Genomic DNA, 12,182 nt, shown 5'->3' with positions numbered 1-12,182 from the left:
CGGAATCGCCCTTGCAAACCATCGATAGTACACGTGTGTATTTTATGGAATGTCTAAACTTACCAATATTCTCCTTCAGGTAACTTCATGGCACGCACACTGAACTTGCATGCCTTGTCCTTGCAAGCAACCTCTAAACGACCTTTACATGACTTTTTTACTTTTATCTTAAACTGCACATTTAGAGCCAACATGTAGAAAGCTCATTTCAACTCAACCTTCGAGGAAAACATTTTTCCTTTGTATAAGAAATTATCAGCACATGTCAACTTCTCAATGGTAATTGTTTGAAAAGAGAACCTTTCTACACCTAGAATTAGCCACATACGAGACATCCCTGCATTTTCCCTTTTCTAATAACTATCATCGAGCAATGTCTCAAGGGAATGAATCCTATTCTCACCAGCGATGGGGTTATTGTATATGGGGTCATCACACTGAACATTTTGCACATCAACACCTTTAACAGGTTCTGTTTCGCCTCCAACCTTATTACAAATTGGAATGTCACTATCCAAAGCAAGTCATCGTCTAAGCTATCATCATGCCATTCATCAAGCCCGTCATCAGAATTGTCATCAAATCTATCTTCACTAGCAAGGAACAAATCCTCATTTCCCTCATCATATGTAGTGTTGTCCTTCAGCATCATAGTGTTGTCCTATAGCATCGTCGCAATGTTGCCCTTAAGTGTCATAGTCTCATTTGAAAATGGCATTACACTCTCTATAATTTCATCCAGTCGTTGCATTTGTTGGATAAAAGCAAGTAATGGTTTGATGCACATGCTGATCAATATTATACAACCAACTGTTCTGTGAATGTCGTGTGTCTAACGGGCTACACAAACTCTTGTGCATACGTCAATTGCCATTGTTGTGAGTTAGGCACCGAATGTTGTGGTATATGTAAAGCATTGTAAAACTCATTTTGATTGAGGTGATTACCATATTGTACAGCTTTGTCATGTCGTATAACATTTGTATTGCGTTCTTTAATGGTGACGCACACTGCCAGAACATTCCTTTGTTCTAGCAGAATTAATGCAACATCCTCATCGTCTTTGATAATTAGGTGTGATAGCTCTCCAAGTGTACTGATCAATGCATGTAACTCAATCTCATGAATTTTTGAGTTTACCCAAACAACATTTTCAACTAGATTCATCAAGCTTGCAAATGATAAATCACTCATAACCCCCTGTATTCGTGACTCACCACCTTTGTAAATGTCATCCACCCACTGACCATCATGTCTTATCACAAGTCACAAGATTGGAATGCCACTGAAATTTTGAAAATAAAAAATTTATCAGTCATTTTACACATTACATGCCGTGTTCTAAAATTTGTCAATCAAGTTGTTACACGTCATGTTTAAAAAATATTACATGCCATGATGAAAAAAGTTACATGCTGTGTTTACAACATGTTGCACGCTATGTGCTAGCACATGTTATTTCAATATATTTTTTACACGCCTTGTGCATTAGAGATGCATAGCGTGTAACAACTCTAGGCAATGTTCTAATGATTTTGCTACAAGCTATGTTTACTACATCTATTGTATACATAAATATTATAGCAAGCCCTGTACTAAAATATGTAATTTTTTTGTTTTAATATAATTTTTACAAGCATGTTTTGTAACAATTCTAGGCAATATTCTAATTTATGCAAAAAGTTTCAAAATTATTGTGTTGCAGCAATAAGCCCAATAACATACTTTGATTTTATCTCTGCTTTACGATTTGTTTATCAACAACAATAAGGCCAAATGTTGAAAGATAAATCAAAGCTTGATGACTATAGTCTCAATGGAGAGTTGACAGAGCTAATATAATTCAGAGAGCTGAGAGAGTTGAGGGAGTTAAAATAGCTGAGCATTTATTTTTTCTGTGGCAAAAGGGAGAGATATCAGGAGATTAATTTGTCAAGATGTTTTTAAGAGCATTTTGACCTACTAATGTTTGTTTTTGGATAAAAACAGATAACTTTTTAAGTGATTATTTCTGAAATCACTTTATAAGTATGGTTATTTCTCACAATTTCTTCATTTTAATATTATATCATTGTTTGATACTTTAGTTAATATTTTGAACTTATTAGACTACTAATTCTTTTAACTATCTCAATATAACAATGTGGATTGTGAAAAGCATTGTCAAATTTTAATTAACTCTTTATTAATATGAGATTCTCGTTAATGATATGAGAATTAAGGTAAATTTGAAACAAGATGGATCTCTATTTTATAAGTGAAAGAGTTAATATAATGAAGTCACTGCATAATTGAGTTTGGTAAAATTAATGTCACCGATCCAACATTAATAAAAAATGTGATGATCCTTCACGTATAGGTCGTTTGCATTTGACAATAACAAGTGGTTTGTTTTAAAATTTGAAAAACTTGTAGTAAAAACTTTGGGACATTTTACGCGAAAGAATGCCTAAGGATTTAATGCCAAATTCATAAATTTCATCACATTCTCTTGGCAACTCAATTTCCTTTGTGATGTGAGTTCAAAAAAGGAGGCGTGAATGACATTCAGACTCGAAAAAGGGCATGAACATACGCTAGAGGCAGGGCAACCTAAACCAGCAAACACGTCAACCTAAACCAGCAACCCAAGTAGTTATAATGTGGCAAAATGTAATTATTATTATTTTTTTCAAATCTCATGCTTCTCAGATTTTTCTTTGTGATTGTGAAAGCCACCAAAACTGTGTCATGTCATTCGTTGGTTTTCCTTTTCCTGCTCTCTCTCAAGACACAACTATGTTTCATTTTCTAGAGAGGGAGAGAGACAGCACAAAAAGAAAAACCCCTTTTCTTCATAGCCAACCTCCTCTGAAGATCCATGAGCTTCTTCAAGATCTGCATCAATAATCTTTTCGTTTTCAATTTGGATTCTTCAGTTTCTTTCTTTTTTATTTTTAGTTCTTGAAGATTTTGTAGTTGGTTTGTGAAGCATGCAAGCTTAAAATTGGGTATTGGGTTTCGATATTTTGAATTGAAGGATCTTTCTGGGGGGTTTTTATGTCATTTCAGCTTAAAAACATGATGAGTCAAGCTGTTACCGATGTTGGGTCTTTCACTTTGGGCGGAAAATGAATATGTTTTTGAGGGATTGTTTATAGTTTAAACACCACCACCACCACCACCTCAATCCCCAAGGACTCACTTTAACAATTTATTTTGAGTGTTCCGTAGCTGGATTTAAATTTGAGCTGTCTTTTTGTCTTTGGTTGTGCTTAAAGCAATCAAATTCTCATTAACTTCTTGTAGAATTACAAGTGCTTTTTGAGGGCAACCTTTGTCCAGGATTGTTGTGGTATGCTTTCCTGGTGTTCACATAATGTATATCAGCTTCAAGGAGCATGCCACTGAGTATGTAAAGCAGGCAGTTCGGGAAGACGATGCTGTTAATTATAGTAAGGCATTTCACCTTTACATGAATGCATTAGAGTACTTCAAAACTCATTTGAAGTATGAGAAAAACCCCAAAATTAAGGAAGCCCTCATGCAAAACTTTAACGAATATTTGAGGAGGGCTGAGGAGATAAGAGCCATTCTTGACAATGGGGGAAGTTCGCCAAACTCGAATCGTGATGTTGGAGATGCTAAATGGCCAAAAACAAAGGATGGAGAAGGGAAAGATAAGGAGGATTCTGAACAAGCGAAGCTGAGAGCTGGGCTCGATTCGGTGATAATTAAGGAGAAGCCGGATGTAAAGTGGAGTGATGTGGCAGGGCTTGAGAGTGCTAAACAAGCATTGCAAGAGGCGGTCATATTGCCTGTTAAATTTCCACAGTTTTTTACTGGTTAGTTCCTTAATCCTTAATTGTGAAATTTGTTCTTGTGGTTTTATGCTTTTTCTCAATTACATTTTGCCTGGCATGCACTAAAAAAAGGTGGTCTATGGATTGTTAATTAGAGGAAAATCAATAGAAATATGGATTGCTGCTCTGCAGTTGACAACACAATTGCCAGTTGAAAATCTCTAGTGTTATTTCCAAGTTCCTCACATTGTGCTGGTTGTCTTTGAGCTGTAACTTCCTTGCTCGGTTGAATTATGTTCAGTGGAACTAAAAGTATACCCTGCATCCGGGAATAGTTCTAGTATGGCCAAAGACATTAATAGCCAGATTTCTCCCCCCCTGGCTTCGCCGTTTTAGAATGTTGAATTATAATATAACTTTACAAGCTGTTAAAGAGAGTGAATTTTTGTGGATTGTTAGGTTCATTATGGCACTTCAAGTTAACTATCCTTGGTATTAATATCTTTGTAAGTTGAAATAGCCAATGGTAGCATCTTGGTTTATTAGATTTTTATTTCATACTAGACCTATCTCCAAATTCTGCACAAATGTACTCATGATAAATGTTGAAACTCATCATCACTTCAATTTACATCTCTAGTATTTCTTTGATGAGCTAGTTACATTTTTTTTTAGTCCTTCTGAATCTGTACCTAGCATATTTGCTATCTACCTAGGAGATATGCTTTTGTATTCACTGCTTTGCAGATGACTTTACAGAAGTCTTTGCCTGCTAGAATCTTATTATTTCATATCTATTAACTCTAATTGAAACAGATTTGGTATTTTGGCCTACATAAGATATGTTGATAACCGCATATGCTCCAAACATGCAAGGTTCAATATTCTTATCATGAAAGGTAGCTCAGGAATGTAAGTTTTGATAAACATTGGAAGTGATGTCTAACTTTTCTGATAAAATTCATAAGACACCCCTTAGAAGTTAAGACTCAGTATATTTTTTATGTTCAATGTTTTTTTCTGGTTTATTTGCTTCCATCTGTCAAAATTTTATGCAACACTTTTCACAGTCGTCAAATATAAATTTATTTGGTTCTTATTCCTTAGGGAAGAGACGTCCATGGAAAGCTTTCCAATTATATGGTCCTCCTGGAACAGGAAAGTCTTATCTAGCAAAGGCAGTTGCAACAGAAGCAGACTCTACTTTCTTCAGGTTATATATTCAACTCCTATTGTACTTACAGTGCATAAACTCATCCTTGAAACTGCCAGTTATATCTCCCAGTTAAAGTTCACTGTTTTGGGCTTTGTGGATTTTGACATTATAGACAGCAGTCACTGTGAAATCAAAGTAATTTAATGCAACCTTTTGAAAAAAATAAAAGAATTGTGGTAAAGTAATAACTGTAACACGGCTCAATGTGCCAGTGACAAAAATGGGAGCTCATCAAGATATTGTAACAAGGTCCGTAATGTTTTCTCTATGAGCTAGATCTTTGTAACAAGAGGTTGATTATGTTAGATAGTAATTGGCATTAGAAAGTGATCGTCTTAAGATAAATATTTTCTTAAAGTATGCTGACTACATGAAAAAGAGGCCAATTTCTTTTTTTAAGCTTTTTTCAATCATGAAACATTGAAGTGACCATGATAGGTGATAATCAGATGTCATCCGAAGATATATTATGATACATTATAACTGTAAGGCACAGATGAGGAGCAGAAAGTTGTCGTTTCATTTGTGGTATATTAATATATCACAACTTCGTGAAAGCTATAGTTTCCCTTATGAATTTCACTTGCTGACAAAGACCCAAGAGAAGCATCGCTAACAACTTTATATGGTGCCCATTATCTTCTTGTCTCAAACTGAAATCATTTTCCTGCTTCTTTCCTTATAAAACTTCCTTACTTTCCAATTTCTTCAGGCATACATGCAGAGTTTAGGTTTCTTAGCATTTTAATGTCTTCATGTAGATGGCTTGGTTACTTTGACAAGTCCTAGATAGTTTCTTTTTGCAGTGTTTCTTCCTCAGACCTGGTCTCAAAATGGATGGGTGAAAGTGAAAAGCTAGTTTCAAGTCTTTTTCAGATGGCTCGTGATAATGCTCCATCCATCATTTTCATTGATGAAATAGATTCTCTTTGTGGTCAACGTGGTGAAGGAAATGAGAGTGAAGCATCTCGGAGTATTAAAACAGAGCTTCTTGTGCAGATGCAGGTATTTGGCGTAATGCAAGCAGATAAAAACAGTCAAAAGAATTGTCTTCTGCAATAACGTGTACACTTAAACTATTGTGTTACAATTTTGCGTACAGTGCCTGCTCACTAGCTAAGTGCCTTAATTCAACAGATAAGATATGAACTGTGACTAAATTAAGTTAGTAATTGTAGTGAATCCCCCACTCCCAACTTAGACTAACTATAGTTGTCGTTGGCTTCATCTTGTTATGCCATTTGGCATATCTAGAATTCATTCTTTTAGACCTATGACTAAAAAATCAGATCTAATGGTTTACATTTGTGTCAAAGAAGACCCACTAATTTTATCACTCCTTATGTCTTGGCTTTCTCAGACATAGTAGTGAGGTCATTTATGTGACAATTTGAAGTAACGCTACTTGGGATATCACTGGAGTAAGATGACCAGGGAGGGTACCTGTGATGTGAATGCAAAAGAAAGGAATTTATGATTGGCGGATGATTTGTAATTGGAGCTTATGACATTGACAGGAGGAGCAGTGTTCTTATGTTTTTGTTTGCACGAGCTAGCTCATTTTTTGATATGCCCAATTGTTTTTGGGCGTTTATATTCTTTGCTGTATGGGGCATTTCTCTGCTGTTTCTTTCACTTTGTGTTTCCATTTTTATGCAAATTTTTTTTTTCAAAAAAAAAAAATAATCAAAACAATTTTTGTGCTATTTGCTACCAACTTGTAACACCTTGGCACTATTTGTAATTGTATATCATGGTGAAAGACCTTGATTGGTCCTTTGGATTTCCTTATTCGTATTTACTATCTCAATAGATGATTCGTTATCGCAGCTCTTAAATCTGATGACCCTTCTAATCTTTTACTAGGGGGTTCTCTTCTATGCATTTTCAGGGAGTAGGAAATGATGATAAAAAAGTTCTTGTTCTTGCAGCCACAAATACTGCTTATGCTCTAGATCAGGTGTAGAAATACTGGTTCTCAGCTGTGGGTTATAACTAGAAGCCTTTTGATTGTTAGGAGTCTATCAGTTGTTTTCCCTAACACAACTTATGTTACAGGCTATCCGGCGGCGCTTTGACAAGAGAATATATATTCCTCTGCCAGATTTGAAGGCAAGGCAGCACATGTTTAAGGTATTCTTGTGGACCTAAACAATGCAAGTCCTTGTGATAAACTTCTTATGGTTGTTTACATTCTTACTGGGGTTGTGATATGAGCTGTGAGCAGGTCCATCTTGGAGACACTCCCCACAACTTAACTGAGAGTGATTTTGAGCATTTAGCTCGCAAAACAGAAGGGGTTCTCAGGTTCAGACATTTCTGTTGGTGTAGGTGCCATTTGTTAACTCAAGCCTTAACCACCTCTAAATCTTCCAGTTCTCTTTATTAAAACAGTTTTTTTCTGGATTTTATAGGTCAAAGATGTGCTCTTTGAACTTGTTCGGAAAACCCGAGATGCAGACAAATGATATGTGGGTTCCTTGTGGAAGTACTCAACCAGGAGCTATTCGGACCACGATACTGGAACTTGATGTAAAAGGCCTTGCTTCAAAGGTATGGATATACATTATTCATTGATTTTTTAATGTTAGACTGATGCTGCTTATAGTTCAAAGTTCATCCTGAGGAAGCATTTCCAAAATTAGCACTGCCGTGCTTGATGCACAAGATGATCAGTAGTAGAACTTTTTCAGGAATTCTCAAACACAATAGGCATTGCTTTTATTTGTTTTTACTTGTAGTTGAAATTTGTCAAGATTTACTTTGAATGTAGTCTGTTGAACGACTTGGTGATGTAGAACCAGGTCTAAAGAGATATGTGGAAATGAGAGAGAATCTGAGAGAATTAATGAGGGGGAGACGGGTGAAATTCAGTAATCCAAAGTCTTGATCAGTTATCATCCAAAAACCTGCTATAAACTGAAACAACATATGTATTTATAAGTTAAACCCTGAACCCTATTACTTGGAAAAAAAAAAGAGAAAATGATTAACTGTATAAACAGCCTAACTAAACCTATATAAAAGTTACAGTTTCACTCATAAAATATAACAAAAAAAGAGAATAAAATCTTGTATTCAAGTGACTCCTTTTGAAGCTGCAACATTTGGAAATGAACTGATATGCATTCATTGGGAATTGATGATTATGCAGATCCTACCGCCACCTATCACACGAGCCGATTTTAATGAAGTGCTTGCTAGACAGAAGCCAACTGTTAGTAAACCTGACCTGGAGGTGCATGAGAGATTCACAAAGGGGTTTGGAGAAGAGGGATGATGACTTTTCTATGGTTTGCAGCAAGGCTTTATAACTACAGAGAAAAAAAAAACCAAAGAAAAAGAATGCAGATGATATATGTTCGATAATGTTAGGTTGTTCAGCTCATTAAGAGTTAATCTACTGTTCATAGGTTGATTATCCCCTCATTTTAAAGAACATAAGGCAAATGTACGGATGTTGTACAGTCTTATGATACACCTATATTTGTGTGTATATATATATTCTCAGTAGTTCTAATTTTCTTGTGAAATGAGAACCACTTGATGGGTTCACTTTCAGTTTAGAGCAATAGTCAATTCAATTTTTGACTATTGTAAAAAACCAAAGAATCAAACTTTTCCTTCAAGAAAAAGGGCATGGAAAAATTTGATAGCAGACAAGACTAAACATGGAGTTACCATTTCTGAGGTCAACTTTGTGAATCTGTAAGTTAAAGAGTTGATATCTTTAAACATGAAAAAATTTAAAATGGACTCCTACCGACTCTTGTTTTGCAAGGTTACCATTGGCAGGAAGACTTGATATCTTTTGTGACCAAGTTGGCGTTTACATATGAAGTGAAACATATTTATTTACTAAGTTAAAGAGCTAATGATCATTTTGGTAACTTCAAACGTACAAAATTTCGATAGTCCATCTGCCAAATTGTTCTGGTAGTAGCCAGGAGGGCATTGATTCCCTTCAGCATCTTCTACCTCAACTTCATCCCAACGCCTCCTTTCTTCTCTTCCTGGTCAGAGTGTTGTTCTGAGACGACCTCTGCTGAAGTTCTGTGGTTTACTCTTGGCAACATCAACAACTATCATCCACCCATTTATTATCTACAAAGCAACAAAAACAGATTCAGCCTCTCTCTTTCTGGCTCGACTTTTAATTACAGTTATAAGCCAGAGCTGTTGATGTAGAAAGTACAAAACTAAAGAAGGCTCCTTAATATTTTTTAACCTTGCCATTCATCTCCTGAAGTGCAGCACTTGCAGCCTCCTCTGTGGTGTATTCCACAAATGCATATCCTTTAGATCTTTTAGAAATCTTGTCCATTATAATTTTAACTGTTGAGAATAGCAGCTTTAGCAAGTGAACTTATACTTTGTATGGAACTTGATCCATGAAACATGCAAACATACCTTCAACAAGCTCACCAAAACCTTCAAAATGTGCACGCAATGTTTTCTCAGATGTGTAAAACGACAGACCTGTTCGATAAGTACAGAGCACCAAGGACATCAATTAGCAAATAATAAAAGAAAGTACAAAATGAATCCACAGTGCTACAAGTTTTGGATCCCTTGAAAGAAACTACAAGAGTAGGGACAGGTTATGACGCAACAAAGAGAAACACAGTTTGATTGACAGAAGGTGCTTCGAGATATTGTTTCTTTTTATATTTTTTGAAATTTAACCATACAGGACAGACAAAAATCATGCATGATGAAGAGATGATGTTTGATTGACAACTTCAACATTAGAAATTTTCCTGTTTCTCTTTGTTTTGGCATATTTGAGTAGTAAACAAGAACTGGTCAAGTTTCCTTTAATATGATCAAGAAAAATCATATCCACAAGGAAAAAAGCAAACACGAAAAGAAATAAAGACCATGTTCAAATAAATGAAAGAGAATAAAATTAGATTTAGAGCAGCAATTTACCTGTTATGAAAAGTTTCTTCGTTCTTGCGGTGATCGTTTCACTAGCTTCTGAAGTTTCTGGCAGTTTTGTAGAACTCTGTAAATTATTACCTGGAAACTGTAAATTGTTACTCTATATTGGAATGAAAGAGAGGCAAAGAAAGAAAAATAGATCCTTTGATGACGATGGATGTTTGATCAAAATATGAATGGCACTGAATTGAATAACATGTAATCGTAACAATCTACATACTAGATAACCAAAAAGAAAAGAGCAAGATCATCAGCACAACAAGCTCTCCCTAATTGAATATATCCTCAATAAGCTAACAAAAGTTACTACTTAATAATGAGACATGATCTTACTTACAGGTACAACAAGAGGGAAAAGTAGTACAACCCAAAGTTAATACTTATTAATGTCGCATTATTTTACTTACAGGAAAACATAGCATCAAATGGTACCATTATCTGATAGAAGAATTTGGGCATTTTCCTCAATTTAAAAGATAGTTTATCCAACTACTCACCAGCACAGGTTTTGATCTACATCATTCTAATCCTTATATTGACAACATTTCCTGCTTGAAGCCTTTGAACTCTCATATATATCCTTACCTAAATTCTTGCCAAGCCAGACAGATGGAGAAACTTTTTCTAGCAGTTCATCTAATCCAAAAACAGAACTGCTTGATTTAGATTTGAAAACCCTCAATATACCAAAGTTCCCCTAGTTCTTATTCTAAAACATTTCAATGTAGCTCACTGCTGGTAAGGTTAGTCAATAAAGAGATCTGTATTGGAACAAAAGGAACATATTTTAAATAAGAAAAAATTATTCCAAACAAGGGAGAAACCTCCAAAGTCCTTGTTCTCTGACTCGAAATTCCTATCTATCTCAACAGATAGAACTCCAGGGACACCTGTGGTAAAAGGAAGCATTTAGTCCAAAGCTACAAAATACTTTTACCGGATAAATGCAGATTAAAGGAACAAATATATACCGACCAGCTAGTTCCTGCGCACATTCTTCATCAAGTTCACAACAGAAACCAAAATGGGATTGCCAAGATACATGATATATGCACATTTGGGCATCTTTCTCGCTGCAACAATCATTTCACTCCAGGATTAAGTAACAGTATGATACAAATGAAACAAATTTCTTTCATGCTTAATGACAAAATACTTACTTTCCCAAAACCTTAGTCAATATTTGAGTGTAATAATCAACCATTTGAGCCTTTGTAACAACCTCGACGCCTGGCTTGTCCATTCGAACAAGCCAGTGTTTGGTGTTCCCAGCAGGAAACAACTGCCAACTTGCTACTCCTGAATTGAATATGTTAGTGACCTCAATGTTTGAAGCGGTGTAATCTTTTTTCTCAGAATTGTACCCAGGGTCTGGCTTAACCGATAAAACCTCAGGTAAACCTACAGCATAGAGATGCAAAATAAGTGAAAAAGAGTAGCAATGGCTCTTTTAACAGAAATATCAAGCACCCATATGAAAATATGCAGCAATGAAGCAGATACAACCAAAAATTAGAAGAAGAAGCAGAAGATACTGACGAGCAAGTTCACGGGAAGCTTGTTCATCAATATGGCAGCAAAAACCAAAGCGGGTATCACAAGAAGCATCATATATACACATCTGAGCGTCTTTTTCAGTGCCCAAAACTCTTTCCAGAGTGCTAACATAGTAATCAATGATTTGTGGTTTGGAACTGACCCCTTCTGGAGGCTTAGCCATTAGCACCATCCAATAGTTGTTGTCAGTTGTTGAGGAAGAAGAAGAAGAAACGAAGGAAGCTGAAGCAGCAGTTGCAATTCCAGTTGTGGATAAACCAATGCAAGAAACTAAAGACGTTAAGTAAAGGTTCGAGTGGTTCTTGCTTTCGTTCTTCCGGACCCAGACCGGAAACCTGTTCGCGTCTAGAGAGACAATTTGGGGAAATGATCTAGGAGAGCTAAGTGGGAATTTACTCGCAAAATAAACGGCGGTTAGTGAGGGACAAAGAGCTTCCATAGCTGCTTCTCCTTGCCTGCTAACCGCTTTCTGCTTATCGACTGACGTTATTCTGCTTTGGTTGGGCACTCGGGGATTTTTGTCTATATATATAGAGAAATACATGATGTTCAGCAAAATAATCTGCATATATTTCTCTAGGCCATTGCTTATTACCGTGGCGGATCCTCATCAGTTTTAATTAAGCGCAGGAGTGCTCATTGATTTTTATTTCATACTACCAACACCTTTGGTTGGGTGGAAT

The 12,182-nt window shown here is 35.9% G+C and overlaps 2 protein-coding genes across 2 annotated transcripts; one reads left to right on the top strand and one right to left on the bottom strand.

The window, feature by feature from the left end:
* The first annotated feature begins 2,563 nt into the window (after window positions 1-2,563).
* On the top strand, window positions 2,564-8,564 carry LOC110428062 (protein SUPPRESSOR OF K(+) TRANSPORT GROWTH DEFECT 1-like). Its single transcript, XM_089785585.1, is given in 10 exon segments — window positions 2,564-3,824; window positions 4,890-4,995; window positions 5,805-6,003; window positions 6,890-6,958; window positions 7,057-7,131; window positions 7,226-7,294; window positions 7,296-7,325; window positions 7,413-7,459; window positions 7,461-7,551; window positions 8,153-8,564. Coding segments are annotated over 10 exon segments (1,278 nt in total). The 5' UTR covers window positions 2,564-3,358; the 3' UTR covers window positions 8,279-8,564.
* A 262-nt stretch (window positions 8,565-8,826) lies between these two features.
* Window positions 8,827-12,182, bottom strand: LOC110428061 (RNA-binding (RRM/RBD/RNP motifs) family protein). Its single transcript, XM_021443738.2, has 8 exons — window positions 11,482-12,182; window positions 11,103-11,343; window positions 10,918-11,015; window positions 10,767-10,832; window positions 9,931-10,020; window positions 9,409-9,477; window positions 9,227-9,333; window positions 8,827-9,102 (listed from the first exon to the last, which is right to left on the bottom strand). Exons 1-8 carry the CDS (start codon window positions 12,065-12,067, stop codon window positions 9,016-9,018), a joined length of 1,344 nt encoding a protein of 447 aa, XP_021299413.1. The 5' UTR covers window positions 12,068-12,182; the 3' UTR covers window positions 8,827-9,015.

The sequence above is a fragment of the Theobroma umbraticum genome, unplaced genomic scaffold, assembly GCF_002168275.2.
Source record: "Theobroma umbraticum cultivar Fairchild unplaced genomic scaffold, ASM216827v3 scaffold_39.0, whole genome shotgun sequence".
NCBI classification, from domain to species: domain Eukaryota; kingdom Viridiplantae; phylum Streptophyta; class Magnoliopsida; order Malvales; family Malvaceae; genus Theobroma; species Theobroma umbraticum.
The sequence above is the reverse complement of the archived record's forward strand: the minus strand, read 5'-3'. Positions and strand labels throughout refer to the sequence as shown.

Excerpts from the sequence above, each read along its gene's own strand:
- LOC110428061 (XM_021443738.2), bottom strand. The coding sequence starts at position 12,067 with ATGCAGATTATTTTGCTGAACATCATGTATTTCTCTATATATATAGAC. Across the intron at positions 11,344-11,481 it reads AGCTTCCCGTGAACTTGCTC|GTTTACCTGAGGTTTTATCG; the intron begins GTCAGTATCTTC and ends TCTATGCTGTAG. Across the intron at positions 9,103-9,226 it reads TTCAGGAGATGAATGGCAAG|ATAATAAATGGGTGGATGAT; the intron begins GTTAAAAAATAT and ends GTTGCTTTGTAG.